The following is a 20418-nucleotide window of genomic DNA, read 5'->3' as shown; positions in this document are numbered from 1 at the left end:
TGTACCCAGAACCAAAAGAGCTCTCCAATAGATGTGCATGATTATCGCACAAATACAGCTCATATGCAGCCTCGAACTAGAATTCACCACACCTGTTGGAGCACCTCTAGTAGCCGTTGCTATTTTTGCTCTTGCACTTAACAACCGGCACTTTGCATTGGGGGCAATTGATGAGAGGGAGAGCCCAACCCGGTTGTGAAGAGCTTGAAGCCATGGTGGCCATGGCCAAGATTGAGGCGGCGGCGATGACGTAGGCAGCAGCGGATGGGCACCACGGCAGCCTAACCCTAGCATGCTCAAACCCAATTGATAGAGGAGGAAGAAGAGTGAGGGAGGCAAGGAGGAAGACAACGGGTGCGAGGTCGTCGTGGACCTTATCCACTCGACTCGAGGGCACCGGTGTCCATACAAAAATACGGAGCCATCTCATACGCCTGGAACTGGGCCCAATTTGATCCGAAGCGTATTCCGTGGCGTTTGTGTGAGCAACGCAGAGTTGTAATGGCACAATTGCAAATAGACGAATAGTAATGGTACTTCTCCAAAGTTTGAAAATTGTAACGGTACCAATCGAAAAACCCTCACTTTTCCCCCTTTCCTTTCAAATTCAAATCAAATTTTTTTTGGCAGAAATTGGTTTGGATGGTTTTTGTTGTCATTTGGTCTGGATTCTGAACAGTTTATGGTGGTCCCTGTACTGCTTATAGAAATGTTGCTGCTGAGTTCCAACTGCAAAAATATACAGATGATTTACTTGGTGTCATTTTGACTTCGGATCTTGATTGAGCTGGAAGCAAAGTGGCCATCCACTTTAAACGGAGGAGGCAGACAACTCATCTAGCACGAGTTGGTAAGACGTTCGACGGTCTTAACTCTTACGCTCCAATAATAATACATCTTTAGTTTGGTTTGAGATTTGGTTCGCCATTAAGATAGGAATCGACAAAGTAGCTACTTTTTAAATCTCAACAAAGCTACAAGTTAAGAAATAATGCTTAGATCCTGTTTGGATTACCTAGGATAAAGTTTTGTTCGGACTAAATTTTATGTGACTGAACATTAGTAACTAAATTTAGTCCATACTTGTTTGGATCCATAGAGGCATAGATTAAAATTTACGTGGGAAACCATTTAAAATATATGAAATGATGAAAATAAACTTTAGTCTGAATTAGGTCGGTTTTATGAACCAATGGATTAAATTTTAGTTGGGATGAAACTAAATTTAGTATAAAATTTAATCCACTTGTTTGGATAATTGGATCACCTGATGAACGCGTGAACTAACTTAGGGTTGAAATGGCTTTATATGTAACTTGATCTTATTATTTTAATGCTATATTAGTGTCCATTTAAAATAAAAGAAATTTAACCATATAACTTTTTGTCACCTAACAGTCATTTTTATGATGGTTTATTTAGTTGAATGTTAAGGGAAAAAAGTAATTGTGAAGATATAGTGAAATTTGGTAGGATAGAGAAAGATGTAGCAATTTCTGATGATACCATAATTATCTTGTTAAACCAAAACATCTTAAGAAATTGTGACCTGTATGTTGCTAGCTACCATGGAAATAGACTCTCGTAAATGTTTTAGTCTATCTTGTCGATTTGAGAGAATTTCATTATAAGATGATATTTTTAAAAGTACAAGGTTCATAATATTTTTTAACTTAACATGACCACAATGTTATGTGTTATATTGGGCATGAGTAGTTTTGGGCTTTTTCTATGCAACTTTGTTCATCAAAGTCGGTAAATTTGATGTTTTACTAATGGGTAAATAATAATTATTCATAAAGTAATTGTTATATTTTTTTAGAGTGGTTGTGTATCATAAAAAAGACTACACATAATGCTACCTCCGTCTAGCCTTTTTGGAATTGTGACATATATCAAGTGTTTACAATGATAATAATTATGTGACGGGAAATATGGTTGGCAATTATTTCGAAAAGCAACGAGCGTTCAAGTTTGTCGGCAAAATTATTCTAGTCATTTGGCAAAGTTTTTAGGACTTCTTTTGAAAAAGAAGTAGGAATTTCATATTCCAAATCTTAACTAGTATACGCTGTAAGCGTCAGGTACTATAGAGTTTGAATGGATTTTCTAGGAACCAAAATCACATCTAAACGCCTAACTCAACAGAAAAGAAATTAAAAAAAATTCTGGAAACAAAACCCCTCAAAACCCTACACTCTCCATGGCCTGATTCCCTCCCCCCTCGCCGCCGCCGGAGGGAGGCGGTCAAATGATGCTATCCCTCCCCCCGCGCCGCCGCCACCTCCTCCTCCGCCTCTGGCCTCGCCGGAAACCTACCCTCCTCCGCCTAGCCCTCGGAGCCTACGCCGCCGCCCTCTCCACCGCCCCTACCGCCACCTCCGCCGGCGCCCGCGCCGCCGCCACTCCCATTTCCGACCGCCTGCGCACCCTCCGCTCCCTACACGCTGTCGACCCCGACAACCTCCTCTCCCACCCCCTCCCCTCCTCCGCCCACGTCTGCCTCGCCGCCCACCTCGCCGCCCGCGCCCGCCTCTTCGCGCACTCCCGCCGCCTCCTCGCCCGCCTGCTCGGCACCGGCCACCGGCCCCACCTCGCCGCTTCGCTCGTCGACCTTCTTCACCGCGCAGCACTCGCGCTGGGGCCCCGCCACAGTGCTCTCCCCTCCGTCGCCGACACCCTCCTCTCCCTGCTCGCCGACCGCGGCCTCCTCGACGACGCCGTCCGCGCCGTTGCCCGCGTGCGGGAGCTGCGCGTGCCACCCAACACCCGCACCTGCAACCACATTCTCCTCCGCCTTGCCCACGACCGCCGCGGCGGGCTTGTCAAGCGGCTCTTCGACCAGCTGCCCGCGCCCAACGTGTTCACGTTCAACATCGTGATCGATTTCCTGTGCAAGGAGGGGGAGCTTGCAGAGGCAAGGGCACTCTTGCTTAGGATGAAGGCTATGGGCTGCTCGCCAGACGTCGTCACTTACAATTCTTTGATTGACGGGTATGGCAAGCGCGGGGAGCTGGAGGAGGTGGAGTTGCTGGTGGGGGAGATGAGGAAATCTGGATGTGCAGCTGATGCTGTCACGTACAATGCATTGGTCAATTGCTTTTGCAAATTTGGGAGGATGGAGAAGGCATACAGCTACTTTGGGGAGATGAAGAAGCAGGGAGTGATGGCAAATGTGGTCACATTTAGCACTTTTGTTGATGCATTTTGCAAAGAGGGTTTGGTCCGGGAAGCAATGAAGCTGTTTGCACAGATGAGGGTTAGGGGAATGATGCCGAATGAGTTCACTTATACTTCATTAGTTGATGGCACTTGCAAGGCAGGGAGACTTGATGATGCTATTGTATTGCTTGATGAAATGGTACAGCAGGGGGTAGCACTGAATGTGGTCACGTACACTGTTTTGGTTGATGGCCTTTGCAAAGCGGGTAAGGTTGCTGAAGCGGATGGTGTTTTGAGGCTGATGGACAGAGCTGGAGTAAAAGCCAACGAATTGCTGTACACTACACTGATCCATGGCCACTTCATGAATAAGAACAGTGAAAGAGCTTTGGATTTATTAAGTGAGATGAAGAATAAAGGAATGGAACTTGATGTTTCACTCTATGGCACCCTCATTTGGGGTCTCTGTAATGTTCAAAAGGTGGATGAAGCTAAGAAGCTGTTACATAAAATGGATGGCTGTGGTTTGAAACCAAATAATGTCATCTATACGACAATAATGGATGCTTGCTTTAAAGCAGGAAAAGAGTCAGAGGCCATTGCCCTGCTCCACAAGATGCTGAATTCTGGGTTCCAGCCTAATGTTGTAACTTATTGTGCATTAATTGATGGATTGTGCAAAGCAGGATCAATCGCTGAGGCAGTCTCCCATTTTAACAAAATGAGAGACTTAGGTCTAGAACCAAATGTACAGGCTTACACTGCCCTAATTGATGGGTTTTGCAAGAACGGCTCCTTGGATAAGGCTATGCAGTTGTTGAATGAAATGGTTGACAAGTGTATGTCTCTTGACAAAGTTGTATACACTTCTCTTATTGATGGGTACCTGAAGCAGGGAAATCTCCAGGATGCCTTTGCACTCAAGGCCAAGATGATCGAAAGTGGTTTGCAACTCGATCTTTATACATATACATGCTTCATTTGGGGCTTCTGTAATATGAATATGATGGAAGAGGCTAGAGAAGTTCTTTCAGAAATGATTGGGAATGGTATTACTCCTGATAAAATGGTTTATAACTGTCTGATAAGCAAATACCAGAAACTGGGGAACATGGAGGAAGCATCAAGTCTTCAGACTGAAATGGAAAGTGTTTTAATCTCTTGTAAAGAAGATGATACTGTTTCTGGTGGTGAAACCTGAGCTTGCGCTTGTACAAGGTATAAAGGGATAGGCTTTTCTTTTGATATAGTGTCAACATTTATGCAATTGAATAACATAGACATCATCACTAAACCGAAACTGCCCTCGCAGCATGGAAGCACATGGTGCTGTGTGGTTCAGTATGCTTCTGATACTTTTATCTCAGTCAAGTTGCTCAACAATCTTCATTGGATGCCAAATTTGAGAAGGCAGGACAAATATTCCCATTAGCTTGGATACAGAACCTAGCAAACAAATGAGGGGATTTTGCTGCAGTCAAAGGAGGAACTCAAGTTTTGAAATGCTGCAATGGTAAGATCAACTGAATAGCTACAAATATATCAATGTCAACTGACATGCTACAATAATCTTGCTAAAATTCTTACTTTTGATATATTTTGAGCAAAAAAATATAATGACTAGGTTGCATGTATCTTTATTTATTATCATGTATTCTAGGTAAAACTGTAATCTGTTTACTAGCAATATTTGTCATCTTTTATTTGATGTGGCTTCTAAGTCTTGGTCCATTGGCAATCAAACAATGCCATTTGTATTTGATACAGGTTAATACCATTTACCATACTTGCACTGACTGATGCCAGTATCAGATGATTCGAGTGTGTGAAGCATGTAAGTTAAACATACTTATCTTGTTGTTTACAATAGTTGATAATTAGCTGCTTCTTTGGTCTTAACAGTTTGGTCTGTTCACTTCACTGTTTGAAATATTTTAATCATTATTGGTGTTAAAATAAAATGTTTGAATTTTTCTTCTGAGGAACTAGATTGTGAATGGACTGATCTTGACTTGTAACCTAGTTGTTTTCAAGTAGTAACATGGGTTGAAAATCATTGCCACAGCCCTCATGGCTGAAATTTTATAGAAAAGTGATCCTATTGAGGCGGTTACTCAAACCAAACACCCTAGATACATCTTGTCCTTATCATATTGTTACACATAGGGAAACAAGCAAACAACATTTGTTTGATATTCCTTGTTCATAAGTCCTTTTTCTTCCTTACTCATTAATGTTCATGCTTTGCTGTCTTAATTAGAATGGATTTACAATATGCGGTATAAAATATATTAACATCCATTATTTAATGGCCCATCTTACTGGAGAACTTGTATGATTTTGCAGCTATGGGAATTCACTGAAAGTAATTTTTAGTCAAGCAGCATATGTCATCAGTAATTGGTTGCTGAATATGGACTCAGTTTTCCTATGGCCCCGTGAGGACCTCATTGTAATTTGGTCCAATCAAAAGATGTCAGTTGATTAATGGACTATACACATACGGAACCTTTACTCATGTTACTAAAGGAGTCTCACACAAACCTAATGAAGATTTAGACTTTGCACCTCCTTGTCTCCTGTCACGTGTTCATCCTTCGATTGAGATCCATCCTTCATTCCTAATTGAACTGATCGATGCAGCATCAGAAACAGCACAGAGCTCTAATAACACCATATCCTTCTGCAATCTTCTTTTGGAAAACCACAACATATTGTCAAGAGTGCACATACTGATGTTCAAAAGAAATCAGTATTCTAGATGACAGGCTTTTCCTGGTAGTATGTACTTTACACAGAAATATGTTGACTCGGTCAGATCCACACAAGCAAATATTCATTATGAATGATAATTGCTCATGGATCAAATGGTGAAGTTGAAAACTCACTCATGAAAGGTTGGATAGCTCAGATTTATACTAGCAACAGGATAAGCCTATCGGGAACTGGAAGAATATCATAGGGGCCTCAGCCGACTGGTTTCATCTTGATGTTTGCTATATATGGCCTGCAAGTTCGACCAGGATCATTCCTTCATTTTTTTTAGAAAATGGAAGTAGTCTCCGGCCTCTGGGAGTGCAAACAGCCACCAACCATTCCTTCATGCAAACCATCAGGTGAGAAATCCACCAACACAAAGTGGATGCATTCAGTTATTACTTTCTGTAGCAACCTCCTTTGTTTTTTGGAGGACAGATCTTTAGTTGTTCTGCTGTTTTTGATGTTTCGAGTCAAACTGCTACTTTATCTTATCATGATTCTATACCTTACAGAAGCAATCTCATGCTTGCTCAGGACACAAGAGCACTGTGCTTCAAGGAAGGAAACATATAGGTGATGCTTGACAATGACATGAGAAACTGGGAATGAGATTGAAATATGTTGTTCCGAAGAAGTTTTCGGCGATTGAGAAGAACAGGAGTCGTGGGGACTGGTATACTTAGTCCTGCAGGCTGAGAGGACGATGGAGCCAATTTTTTGTAGGCTGCCATCTCGTTAGATAATTGATATTCTGAATAACATGTCACAAACATTACACAGATCGTGTGAATAGAGGCACATGGAATCTGTACACAGATAGGTCTAGCCGTCCAGGTATCTTCACAAATATCAGTTTTGCACATAGGTTGATTCACTACATTGAGTTTCCTAACTATTTTTTTGATTTAGACTTTTCCACTGATCTGTGATGTCGCAAACTGAACTATTGATTGACCTGTTCCTTTTCGAATACTAGGTCCGAGGATTCTTTTTCTGGGAACTTAGCTGTAGTTAATAACTTTTTTTTTTGGAGAAGAGCTTTAGTAGTTATTAGGCCCTGTTTGTTTACTCATAGATTATATAATCTAGCTTAAATAATCCTTAATGGTCAATAAACATCTTAGATTATAATCTAGATTATATACTCCATGTCCTAGATTATGATAACCCTATAAGCTATGGAGGAGATGCTTATTTCAGATTATAGGCTAGATTATATAATCCTACAATATAAGCTAGATTATAAATCTAGCAAGGAAACAAACTGGGCCTTAGTTAATGACATGAGCAAGTCCAAGCCACAACTTATCTTGTGAGCAAATACATATCGCTGCTTCGCCAAAAAAAAAATCCTACATATCGCTGTTTATTTATTTAACATGTGAAATTCAACAATCTTCCACTTGGACGACATGACCAATTGCATAACGCAATTTTTTTTATCTTATGAGCTAACAATGTTTATTTCTCCAATATAATATTGATAAAAATAAATATTGTCCTACTCTTAAATATATTATAAAATTTAAATTCAAAATATGCAGAGTGAAGTTGCATGCTCACAATTCCATTCCAGTCACACGAAGTCACGAACACGAGTGGCTCAGGCATGCGGCATGCCTACATCTCAACCCTGAGATCGGCCCAATACTATCATTTTTTTTGAACTCGGCGGCCGCCTTGGCCTTCCCTTTGCCGGCCTCGTACTTCTGCGTGTCGTACAGGAGCTCCCGCTGGAGCTGCTCGTCCGCCACCAGGATCTCATACGATAAGCACAGAATACATACCTGAACAAAAATTGGAATGTATAGTTTGGCCACTTTGTCATCTACAAGGCAAATTTTTGCCAATGCATCCCGATGGAGCTAAAACTTTAAATGGTATTGTCCCACCAACAAGATTTTTTGGCCTCGGCTCAGAGTTTCCAGAAGTTATGGTTGTGTGCAGCAAAGGAGTGACGTCTTTCACATTGGCAGTGGGGCAAGCTAGGATCAGTGATCCAACAGTGAACACAGCAATAGCTGCTTCTGATGTTGGCTTTATATATATATATATATATATATATATATATATATATATATATATATATATATATGTGTGTGTGTGTGTGTGTGTGTGTGTGTGTGTGTGTGTGTGTGTGTGTGTTGTGTGTGCGCGTGTGTCACAATACTGGCAGCAACTAGCACGAGAACAAGTGATAGATTTACTGCAAAATCAACTAGTGATAAAGTTGTAAGATAAAATCAAAATGGAGAGGACTGTGATTTAACCTAACTTGAGAGACCTCACGATTTAGAGAAAGGCTGGAAATATCATGTTCGAAATAAAATCCAAAAGAAGCTAGAGAAATAAATCTAACTCAAAATCCAGCAGTCGAGCACCTTCTACTTTGGGAAGCACCTCACAACTTCTCATGAACTTTGGGAAGCACCTCACAACTTCTCATGAAACGAATTCCACACCGGCGACCTCTGGTTCAAGTTAGGATTTCAAGGTTGTAGATGGGTTTATGGCTGGTGAATCTAAAGGGGTGGCTTGAAGAACCTGTTGGATAGGCGGCGGCGACATGGACCGCCCATGAACGGAATAAGTCCAGTGCACCCTCTGAAGTCCAAACCGTGTTTGGGCTGACCATTTTGGCGGCAGCTGCGTCCACGTCAGCCATCAAACCAAATCATCACAGCGTCGGGCCAGCGCGCCATGCGAGCTCAAGCAAGCTCTCGGTCGGACCGGTGAACTCTAGTGGCCGTGAGAAGTTTCCAAGCCAAACTATCCGCCGGACCATTACCGCTCGCTCCTCCTCGAAGCTGTTCCGCGCCGCGCCCCACAACTGGCGGCTAGTTTGGTCTGGCGGATAGATGGGCGACAGGCCCGATCAATCCACCAGATCATTTCCATCCGGCCCGAGGCCCGGGGGCCTGCCCACGGCTCAGCTTTTTGGCCCGGCACGAAGTTAATCGGGCCTGGGCCTGGGCCAGCCCAGCACGGGGCTCGTGCTGTGCCTGGGCTGACTCCTCGGCACGTGGCCCGGCCTAGCACCGCACGGCACGTTTAAGCCGCGGTTCGATCAAGCACGTGGGCCGGCCCGAGCACGGGAGGCCTCCCCTTCCCTTCCCTTCCTTACGTCTCCTCCCATCCTCGCACCGCTGCCTGCTCCCCTTCCCTCATGATAGCGCGTCGGCTGGCGCCACCTACTCCTCCCCTACCCGCACCATGGCCGGCATTACCCCCTCCTCCCTCCCGTGCCGCGGCTGAAGCCGCCCTTCCTCGCTGCACCGGCAGCCGGTGCTGCCCCCTCCTCCCTTCACGCGCCGCGGCCGGCGCCGGCCCCTCCTCTCCTCCCCGCACCAAGGCCGGTGCCGCACCCTCCTTCCCTGCACGTGCTGAGTCGGTGGCCGGCAGTGCCCCCTCCTCCCTTCCTGCGCCGTGGCTGACACCGGCCCTACTCGCTGCCCCGGCAGCCGGCGATGCCCCCTCCTCCCTTCACGCGTTGCAGCCGGCGCCGGCCCCTCATCTCCTCCACACGCTGCGACCGGCGCTGCTCCCTCCTCCCCTCCTAGCGCCGCCACCCCTGCTCCGCGCCGCCGCATGGCACCTCCTCTCCCCTCGTGGCCTCGCGGCAAGCAGCGCCACTCCCTTCTCCCCCGCCCCATCGCCGCGTGGTGGCCGACGCTGCCTACTCCTCCCCTCCGCTCTGTCGCCCATCCCCTCCACGCCAAACGGGCTGATCGGGCCTGCTACTGCCAAACAGGCTGATCGGGCCGGCCTGGCATAAAAAATAGGCCTTCGTGCCGTGCCTAAGCCGAGACCTCGGCATGTGGGCCGGCCCGGCATGGCCCGAATAAGTAATCAGGCCAATTGTACCGGGCCTGTGCCGTGCCGTGCCGGGTGGCCCGAATGGCCAACTATACGGCGGAGCTCCTGCCGCGCTGCTTCAAGCACGCCAACTTCTCCACCTTCCTCTGGCAGCTCAGCACCTACAATCGTACACGCTAATCCCCTTCACTGATTCGGTTGGTTAATCAATTGATTTCAAACGCACTGCTCATGCCTGCTGTTCGATCGTGCACGCGCAACGCTGCAGGGATTCCGCAAGGTGAGCCCGGATAGGTGGGAGTTCGCGCACGCCGACTTCCTCGCCGGCCAGCCCCACCTCCTCGTCAACATCCGCCGCCGGCGCCGCGCCACGCCGGGAGGATCGAATACGGCCAAGGCCAGCGCGGCCGGGAGCGGCAACCGTGAGAAGGAGGACCTCAAGAGGCTGCGGCGCGACCGCGAGGCGCTGGCGCGGGAGCTGGCACAGCTGCGGCGCGAGCAGAAGGAGGCGCGCGTGCAGCTGCAGGACGTGGAGTGCCGCGTGCGGGGCACGGAGCGGCGGCAGGCCGCCATCCTCGCGTGCGCCTTCAGGGAGCCCGCCAGGAAGCGGCGGCGGCGGCAGCTCGGCGCCGACGCCGCGTCCACGCCGGACGTGGCGGATGTGCTCGCGTTCGTGGAGCTGGTTCTCGGGGCGGGCGCCGAGGTAGAGGCGGCTCCCGTCCCGGCCGTGACCGCGCCCCAGAGCACGGGCGCCACCACCATGGACATGATGATCTGGAACGGATTACTGGGGGAGGAGCCGGTGGCGATCGACTTCAAGGTGGAGGAGCTCGCCGCTGCCGCCGTGGAGCCGTTGGAGGAGATGGGCGAGGAAGAGGTTTTCGAGCTGGTGCAGCAGATAGATTGCTTGGCATCACCGAGTTGTTGAGCAGCCGGCGGTGGCAGATAAAAAAATGCAACTCTCGCATCACGAGAAGTCTAATAGTTTAAAATTTGATCAAATTTATATAAAACATTCCTAAAATTTATATCTAAAAAATTTAGTATGAAAATATATTACATGCTTAATCTAATAATACATATTTTGTAACATAAGTATTAACACTATTTCGTATAAATTTAGTTAAATTTAAAATTGTTTGACTTCTCCATATGGGAGAGTTGTTTTGTTTTTGGAATGGAGGGAGTAGGCCGTAAGCCATGGTGTTGCTGCTGTCACTGCTACCGTGGTAGTTTTACAATGGCGGTGTTGATTTGTCAGTGCCTTCAAGTGGTTTGATGCAGAGAAGGTTCTGAGGGGAATTGTAGAAGTGGCTGTTTCCGGTTCATATGTTCTTAGAATTTATTCTGCGAGATTTTTTTCCTTGGGAGTTTCTCTTATTGCAAAAAAACACTGGCATGGCAGCTGTCTATTTTGCCGAGTGCCAGTGACCATAACATTGCAACGTCGGTGTCAGTACCAGTTTCTTCAGTGTTGTATTCACACTTCATCATGGAATTTGGTGATTGCGATATGAGGAAGTGAGGAAGTTGGTGGTGACAATGATATATATGAGAATCTGGGTTAATAAAGAGGAAAACAGTACTCTCTTATTCCGGAAAGAATATAATTCTAGTTTTATCATAAGTCAAATTGTTATAAGTTTGTCTTTCACAAAATATTGTTATAAATTTGACCAAATTTATTGAAAATAGTATTAACATTTACTGTACTAGAAAGTATCATTAGATTCATCATAATATATATTTCCTTAGTACACATATTAAATATTACAAACAGTTATCATATTCTCTATAATTTTGGTCAAACTTAAGAAAATTTGACTTAGGATAGAACTAGAATCGCATTATTTCTGGAACGAAGGGAGTAAAACACATCACGTGTCCTTAAATTAAAGTTCTCCCACGGCGTTATCTAGGTTCCTATTTGTTTCTTGTAATGCATACCTACATCTCCAAGCTTGTTAAGTGTGCCGCATGAGTTTCAATCGCTCTAATTGGTACAAAGCCACAATCTTACCTATGTGGCACTTATAAACAACAATTTTCTTCTTAAACTACATACTACATAGAAACAACACACGACGACCATGAGTGTGTAGTATAACCTAGGGTTCTACTCTCTTGTCTTCATCATAGAGCATCACAATTGTAATTACTTGCTAAGTATGCAAGTTTTAATAGCATAAGGTCAGTTTTAATGTATAGTTTCATTGTTACTAAAACTTACATATCAGCTTTACAATGAAATGAAACGGTTTCTCTTAGTGTACAGTTTCATGATACTATTTCATAGACATGCTATAGCATTTAATGCATTTATAGAGTTATGATCAAATATGTCTTGCGATGAAATGATAACATTCTCAGTGCAAGTTTCATTGTGTTTCATGGAACTTGGTAATCGAGCCTGCTGGGTTTCGTGGGATGAAAAAATCCTCTTCTTCTCTTTCCTAATAACGAGTTTGCTTGCTGATGTGTTATAAAAATTAGTGGTAATATTTCATGATAAGTTGTACTTGTACCACAAGTGCATTTATTCATATATAAATATTTTTTTTCAAAACAAAGGACAGAATAGTAGTGCTTCAATATTTTGGAGCATGGTACTATATTAAAATCTAATAAGTGGTATTGTACAACTTCGGTTGCTATGCTCTTGCTCGCCTGTCACTGCGGGAGTCGCCGATTTTCTCTTGGATTGCCGCGATGTTTGCATAAACAAAGAAATAAATGAGCCTGACTGAGACATTGTCTCTCACATTCCTCCAAGTGGGGAAAAGGGAATTCACAAGAAATCTTTTTCGCAAGAGAAGTTGGGAAGAGTACGTACAAATCTAATAAGTTGCATCTAAACCGTTGTCTCGTGTGCAAGCAGAACCAGAACATCAAGATGATCGTATATATTTTTTCAAGAAACATGTTAGTTTACATTACCCCTCAAGATTACGTGGCTAGCTAGCTTTGTTCCTTAAGTAACTTTTCATAAAATTTAATCTATAATCTATTTTTCTGTCGGTTCTTCTATTCTTATTTAATTTAAAAGGATACAAATTAGTTTAATTTCTTATAGCATGCCACATATTAGTAAGAATGCTAAGTTTTAGTTAAGTATTGCTTGTATTTGTAAAGTATGAAACTTTGAAGAAAGGTTTCATAATAGAACACTTGATTTAAATTACTTATATTTTTCTAACAAATTCATATCAGGTATTTAATTTGTTCCATTTACCTTTCGTTTTTATAAAATTACTTAAATCAATGAAGAAATTAGAAAAATAGCCTTCCGCGCACATTATTCTTGTTCCGGACCGTAACTCTAACCTTCCGCAAACATATCATGGATAATCCTTGGTCAACAAAGTTAGAAAAAACCCAACAAGTAACAAACCCGTTGTGAGGAGGCCGATTCTCAAATGTTTCTCTTATTTCAATGGAACAAAGGGACCAACCCAATCAATTCTCAAACTAAATAAAAATGTGAGGACCGAGAAGGTGGTGAATTACCCTAATCCTCAAATAAAAAAAATCCCCATACATAGATGAGAAAAATTATTGACACTAGAACTAACTCAATCGCCTCTATGAAACTGAATTCATTTCGAGAAAATTCCTTATTTAACATCAAAAGATGACTCAATTCGCTTCTTGATCTTGAAAATATTTCGCTGACTTATATGACCTCAAGTTTCGTTCATTCTTTCTGTAACATTGCCGTGAGTTTGGTGCAAAGACACTCTGAAGTGGAATGTGAAAAAGCTAAATTGCCCCCTCTATTCCTCAACTGTGCCTTCGGCCATGACGTGCTTGCTGCCGCCGGTACATGGCGTCGTTCAGGTCGCCGACCATGGCGTTCGCGGCCTCCGGCCAGGGAACCCGACCCCCCGCCTCCTCGCCGTCAGCCAGGGAGCCCCCGGCCTCCGCATTGCCGGTCTTTGCGCCCACAACCTCCGTGCCCCCGGCCATGGCATTCGCGGCCTCCGCGCAGCTGGTTAGCAAGCCCCCACCCTCCGCGCCCCGGACTTGGCGCCCGCGACCTCCGCACCGCCGGCCAGGGAGCCCCAGAGCACCCGAAGATCCCTAGGTGGGGTCCGCGTGGAAGGGGATGCTGTTCCGGTGCAAGGGCGAGGAGAAGAGGGCGGAGGCGGTGGCGTGCGCCGACAAGGAGCTCCGGATGTTGGAGGGCGCGTTCGAGGAGTGCTCCGGAGGGAAGCCGTTCGAAGAGTGCCTCCGCGCCGCCGGTGTGGGCACCCGCCAGCCGGAGTGCTGGCGGCCTGGGCGTCCGTGGCCTCCGCGCCGCCGGTGTCGGCGCGCGGCGCCTGGCCGCCCGCAGCCTCCGCGCTGCCAGCTCGGGCGCGGGCCTCCGCGCCGCCGGCCATGGTGCCCCAGACCAGTAAGAGACGGAAGAAGATGGGAACGGGAGAGAGACGGGGGGTGAACAGAACTAAGGGTAATTTCGTCCGTTTTGGTAAAGTCTGACATAGGTCCAAGGTGAGCTAACAGAATTGTGAGAAAAAAAATTTGACGGTAGTGATATAGAAGGAATGAAAACAAAATTTGGGGTTACATAAGATAGAGAAATTTTTTAAGCCAACGAGGGAATTGAGTCATCTTTTAATCTTTTAATATCAAATAAGAAATTTTCTCATTTATTTCTTCCTTGCATGACACCAAGTCTACTTTTACATCTCTTTTGATACTTACATTCATTTCGTTTCACCAAGATCCATATCAATACTAGTGGATGTACAAAACTGCACTTGACAATACTTACTAGCATCGACCCATATTCCTCCATTCCACGTAGCGTCATTCTCAATCCCTCTCTCATCCCATCCCTTTCTCGTCATTCCTTTCCAAACCCAAATCTCTAGGGTTGTGTCAGACCCGGGGCCACCGGGCTGGGCACATAACGTAGTTTAAAGAGGTCTAAGAGATTAAGTCCGTCTTATCTCTTATTCATCTTGTTTATCTCCTGTTTATTCCGTTTAAATAAGAGATAAGGCTAACCGGTTTAAGTTCTATGTTCCTTGTACCTTCGAGTTCCTGATCTCGGCGTCTCCTCTCCCAAAACTTACCACCTTGGGTATATCCCTCGGTGGGCAGCCGGTTAAACACCGACAGCTGGCGCGCCAGGTAGGGGAGCGCGTCGAAGATCCACCGGCGAACTCGATGGCATCTTTCTAGTTCACCAGGTGGTGGATTGCTACCTTCACGCATGTGCATCGACGGATCGATTCATCGAGTTCGAGATCGGATCCTTCAGCGAACGGCTACATGGACCTCAACTACTCGGCTCAACTTCACCTTGCGCTGCAACGTCGATGCACCGCGGCCGTCGACCTCGACGACCCGGCTCAACTTCGGCTTGTGCCGCAATATCCACGCGCGGCAGCAACGTGTTCGACTACTTCGACTTCGCGAGGACGATCGGCAGCTCGCCGATGACTACATCAACTACTCGTCTCGACTTGAAAACTAGTCGGAATCGGTTCCAACTAGTCGAGCTTCATCAACAAATCGTCGCAGCTTCATCAACGAGCTCCACGGCTTCGTCGACATTCGTCCACGAATCAAGCTAAGTGATTTATACCTTTTCCGACTTGTTCTTCACAAGATCGGCTACCTTTTTTGGTACGCCTCTCGACGGGCATGAAATTCTCGGGGGCTACACCATGATCGATTACTTGTCCGTGTAGGACTCTCGATGGGCATGAAACCCTCCAGAGCTACACTTCGCCGACTATCTTTGCGCACTGCGCATCCTCTTTGTCGCATGACGACTTCTTTGTCTTCTCTTAACGGTTGCTAAAGTACTCGGGTAGCACACGCCTTAATCCGTGAAACCTCGACTCTTCTGTAAGCCTATGCTCCTACGCGTGCATGCGGCTAAGCTCCCTACGCTATGGTCTACGGCCATCAGGAATCAGGTGCTTAAACGTAACAGGCTAACTGATCGGGAAAATTACATGGCCTAGCAAGAGCAAGACGCGAAATTTTTACACCGAATAAATTTTGATGTATTTATATTATTACTGAGTACTACTCGGTATCTTCGCATTATGCTACATAATGTGTGCATTGTCTTTTTTCAGGTCAAGCTTCAGCAACAACCCTCCAGGCAGCGCGGCGTGCCATCGCAGTTTCGCTAGTTCCCAGGCTCGGGGGCTGGGCGATGCGCACTACTCGACATGACTCATTCGACTCTCCTGGCTTGTAAGCTCGGGGGCTGGACGCCGTAAAACTACTCGAAGACGACTCATATGAAGACTGAGAGTGCAGAAGAAACTCTAAGCCACCGCACGGTTAAATAAACCAGCGGGAGGCTTAATTTCACTATGTAGAGGCGAAGAGTTTTTCTCAGAATTCCAGAGTAACACCAATGCCACGGTTTTTAGATCCTTATCTCCATATTTGTGGGATTTGGATTTAAGACTCGGGGGCTGCGGGGTACGTGGCATCGACTACTTATTTTTCAAATTTCTTTGAAGGATAAGGAGGATTACAGACTAATGAGACCCTCAGCCTGATTCTCCGATTCAACCTAAGGCTCGGGGGCTACTCCATATGGAGTGCGATTTTTAAATCGCACACCATAATAAAAATTCGGGGCATGAGCACCTCATAGATTCGATGCAGCCAAGCAAGTACTCGAAGAAGAACTTCAAGACGAAGCTTCAGAAGAAGTCAAAGACTACTTCGAAAGTATTCGATAAGCCTGCAGTACTCAGCTACAAAGAGCTCGGGGGCTTGTCAGACCCGGAGCCACCGAGCTGGGCACATAACGTAGTTTAAAGAGGTCTAAGAGATTAAGTCCGTCTTATCTCTTATTCATCTTGTTTATCTCCTGTTTATTCCATTTAAATAAGAGATAAGGCTAACCGATACAGAGGGAATCTACTCGAGATATGTTCTGGTACGATTCCTTAGCTGGTTTTGGTTAGTATCTTTGTAACACTGTCCTCTCGGATATATAAGGGAGGTCAGGGACCCCTCTCAAAACAGAAGATCATTAGGTCATTCTACACAAAAGGCAATACAAACCACCGTACAGGACGTAGGGTGTTACGCATCTTGCGGCTCGAACCTATCTAAGTTCTGTGTTTCTTATACCTTCGAGTTCCTGATCTCGACGTCTCCTCACCCAAAACTTACCACCTTAGGTATATCTCTCGGTGGGCAACCGGTTAAATACCGACAGGTTGTTAGACGAGTTCATTGGAGTACGGTTTTGGAGGCGGCATGCCACTTGATGGCTGCGGCCATAGCTCTTAGCTCTTAAAGGACGGTGACTTGCTCGGTTGAGGAGCAGTGGTTGTCGGAGCCGAGGAAGAATGGCAACTTCGGCGGCTACGGTGGTCCGGGGCTCGGGGAGAAGGAACGTGTACCTGCGCAAATTGAGCGATCTCAAAACCTTTTAATCATTAATCTTGCTCGCGAGAAAATGTTTTGTGCCATGAGCCAAGCAGCTGCATAACCCTTTCGTTCCTTTGCGATTGGGACGACACACCACAGCAACAAGCGCCGAACTCTCCGGCCATCGCAGCGGTCGATCTCGTCGGAGCCAACGGCTCGGATCGAGCGTCTTGCAAACGTGGAAGGCACGCCACCTCACCCATCGGATTCCTATATCTGCCGGTGGGTGCCTGTGCCAGTCCCAGGCCAGCAACTGAAAAAGCATTCGACCAGCGCGCGCGCGCGCGAGCGAGAGAGAGAGAGATGCAGTCCGCGCTGCGCTTGCCTCCCGCCGCGCGGCGTGCGCCGCCAGCCGCCGCGGCATCGGCACCGAGGCCGAGAGGGAGTGGGTCACGTCGCTGGTCCAGCGGGAGATGCGCGCCCAGATGCGCGCGGCCAAGGAGGAGGCGCTCGCCCTCCTGCGCGCGAGGGAGGCGGAGGACGCCGCCGGCGACCTGAAGGAGGGCTTCAAGATGGGCTTCGCCTCCGGCCTCCTGGGCGGCGCGTACGCCATGATGTTCTACGCCTTGTACCGCTCCGCCACCTGATCGAGAGGTCTTCACCAGTCACACTCACACTCGTGTTTCTGTCCTCGTTGTTAGATCAGTACTACTATCTAGTAGTAGTACTACCTATCAACTCAATCTATCTAGATTCCGTAGAACCGTAGGGCTTGCCGTCTCTGTTGATAGTGCCTGGAAGATGAAGCGCGTGGTCTTCGCGATGCTGAATGGATGTTGATGAGCATGTGTTTTGGAGCCAAACTGTTGCCTTGTTTCGCGCATTGCGAGCTCTTTGATGAATTGCTTGTGAGTATTCGTTTTGCCCTGTCCAGTCCAATCCCTCTGCACGCGGGGTGTACGGTGAAATGCTGTCTGTTTGCGTCTCCTTTGCTCCACTCGTGCGCACGAGGTGTTTGGTTAATTAACTGGTTCGCCGTTCGCAGAAATTACCATCCATGCAATGAAGATGAGGTTCGTCTTGGTGAGATGCTGCTTGTGAGCTTGCATTGGAAATCCATGGAGGTGAGTTCATCTCACGAGCAGAGAAGCAAGGCCATCGCGGTCATGCTTCTTGTCCCTAGCTAGCCTGCCTAACTCCCAAGCACGGAAGCACCCGGCACGCAACTCTCATCAGCGGTGGGGCTTGCCATCACCCATCATCAGCGCACGAGCCTAGGCGGTGCCGGCGCGCCGTTGGATGGCGACGAGCTTGACGCCGTGCCTAAAGCTGCGGACAATCCCGAACTGGAGCTCGGGCGGCAACTCCATCCGCGGCGACCGCCGGAAGACGAAGCGCTGGTACAGGTGCACCATGGACAGCTTCACCTCCTGCAGCGCGAACCGCTGCCCGACGCACGCCCGCGGGCCGACGCCGAAGGGGATGTGCGCGCACGGGTGCCGCCTCCGCTGCTCATCGCTCGCCAGGTCGAACCGCTCCGGCCGGAACGCGCCGGGGTCCGGGAAGCTGGCGGCGTCGCGTGACAGGACGCCCGGCGCCATCCACAGCCACGTGCCCTGGCAGCAGGGAACCATTAGCAGGATGAACGCCATGCCAATGCGTGGTGGTGACTGGTGAGGTGTCGTCGGGCAATGGGTTTGTACCTTTGGGAGCGTGTAGCCTCCAAGCTCTACCTGTTGAGACGTCACCCTTGCGATTAGTGGTGACACCGTGTAGTACCTCATCGCCTCCTTCACGACCTGAAAAGATGCAAATGGATGCTGGAAAGTTCATGGATCACTGCTTCTTGCATTGCATAATGGTGCAGAGATTCAGCAGTTGCTTGCCTGATCAAGGTAGGGGAACCTGTGCTGCAGGTCCTTGGCGGTCGGAACGGAGCCACTCGGCCCGAACGCATCGACCTCCGCGAGCAGCTTGGCCTCGACCTCCGGGTGGCCGGCGACGAGGTACATGGCGGAGGAGAGCGTGAACGCCGTGGTGGCCGACCCGGCGAGGAGGTGCTCGTAGGTGAGCGCGCTCACGTGGTCCGGCGTCAGCAGCTCCCGCAGCGCCGTGCTGCGGTCCCGGGCGTCGAGCACCGCGGACAGAAAGTCCCTCCTCGTTCCCTCGCCGTCGCGGCCACGTTCACGGTCGCGCGCCCGCGCCGCCACGATCTCGTCGACGCGCGCGCGCAGCCGCTCGTTGGTCCGCGCGACCCTCCAGTCGGCCGTCCCCGGGACGCGGCGCAGCAGGCGCCGCGCCGGCCCCTGCAGCGCCGGCGCGACGAGGCCGAGCGCGACGGAGAGCGGCGCGGACAGGTCCATCTTGAGGGAGGTGGTGGAGTGTACGTGCTCCCTGACGAACTCCGCGGCCTCGCCGGGGCGACCGCTCGCCGTGAGGCCGAAGTCGACGCCGAACGCCGCCTGCCCGATGACGTCGGTGGCCAGCTTGAGGGAGAGGTCGGAGAAGTCGACGTCGCCGTGGTCCTGAGCCGCCGCCGATATGGCGTCCGCGGCGCGCTCGATGCAGCGCTGCATGGTGGAGATGAGGCCGGCGAGGTGCGACGGCTGGTACAGCGAGATGATCGTGTTCCTCATCTCCGACCACCGTTCATCTCTGATGAGACGCGCGCAATGCAAGTGCTCAAAATTTAAAATTTAAAATGCATCGCGGCAGAGAGGAGAAGTAACTGTCACCTAGTGAAGAAGAGCCCCTTCTGGTGGAGAGGGGAGCCGGCGATCGGCGCCGGCAAGCTCCTGTTGGGAATGCTCTTGAACTGCCTGACGCCGACCTCTCTGCAGAGCTTTGGGTCAGCGACGATCACCAGGGGCTGCCTCCCCAAATGGAACCTGCAACCATCGCAGAACTTCAGTCGAACACAAATCCTACCTCCAGACAGATCAAAACAACCAGAAAAAAGGTCTCGATTTTGCCAATTAAACATCACGCAGGGCTATCGTTGTGGCTTGCTTTGCGACCTGAAGATCGGGCCGTATTTCTTGGCGAGGAGGCACAAGACGTCAGGGCCGTGGCGGGCGAGCAGCGGCAGGTGCCCAAGGACGGGCAAGGCCGGCGGCCCCGGCACGCCCCTGACACACCAGTGTGGCGCGTAGAAGTAGAGCAGGAAGAAGACGCCGACGGCGCAGGACGCCACCGTGGTGGCGCACGGCAGCCATGATCCCGTTCCTGCGGCGCCTGCCATCTCCATGGATCCCCAGCTTAACTTCGGTTGCTACGTGCTGTGCTCTTGCTCGCCTGCGACTGGGGATTCACCGCTTGGTCTCT

General features: G+C 48.4%; 2 protein-coding genes and 1 pseudogene across 3 annotated transcripts; 2 read left to right on the top strand and 1 right to left on the bottom strand.

Moving 5' to 3' along the window:
- The first annotated feature begins 2220 nt into the window (after nt 1-2220).
- On the top strand, nt 2221-6826 carry LOC112891208 (putative pentatricopeptide repeat-containing protein At2g02150). Of its 2 annotated transcripts, none has more exons than XM_025958155.1 (5): nt 2221-4380; nt 4475-4675; nt 4930-4996; nt 5509-6278; nt 6457-6826. In XM_025958155.1, the coding sequence occupies exon 1, from the start codon at nt 2252-2254 to the stop codon at nt 4361-4363; it is 2112 nt and encodes a 703-aa protein (XP_025813940.1). In that variant the 5' UTR covers nt 2221-2251; the 3' UTR covers nt 4364-4380; nt 4475-4675; nt 4930-4996; nt 5509-6278; nt 6457-6826. The 2 variants fall into 2 exon arrangements, with proteins under 2 accessions (XP_025813940.1, XP_025813939.1); XM_025958154.1 differs by having other exon boundaries at nt 6435-6826.
- Nucleotides 6827-9819: 2993 nt separating this feature from the next.
- On the top strand, nt 9820-10666 carry LOC112890311 (annotated as a pseudogene).
- Nucleotides 10667-17415: 6749 nt separating this feature from the next.
- Nucleotides 17416-20418, bottom strand: LOC112889847 (cytochrome P450 711A1-like). Its single transcript, XM_025956624.1, has 5 exons — nt 20112-20418; nt 19830-19982; nt 18981-19749; nt 18798-18893; nt 17416-18710 (listed from the first exon to the last, which is right to left on the bottom strand). The coding sequence occupies exons 1-5, from the start codon at nt 20339-20341 to the stop codon at nt 18369-18371; spliced, it is 1590 nt and encodes a 529-aa protein (XP_025812409.1). The 5' UTR covers nt 20342-20418; the 3' UTR covers nt 17416-18368.

Source organism: Panicum hallii, chromosome 4, assembly GCF_002211085.1.
Source record: "Panicum hallii strain FIL2 chromosome 4, PHallii_v3.1, whole genome shotgun sequence".
Classification (NCBI taxonomy): Eukaryota; Viridiplantae; Streptophyta; class Magnoliopsida; order Poales; family Poaceae; genus Panicum; species Panicum hallii.
This window is presented reverse-complemented; position numbering and strand designations above follow the sequence as displayed.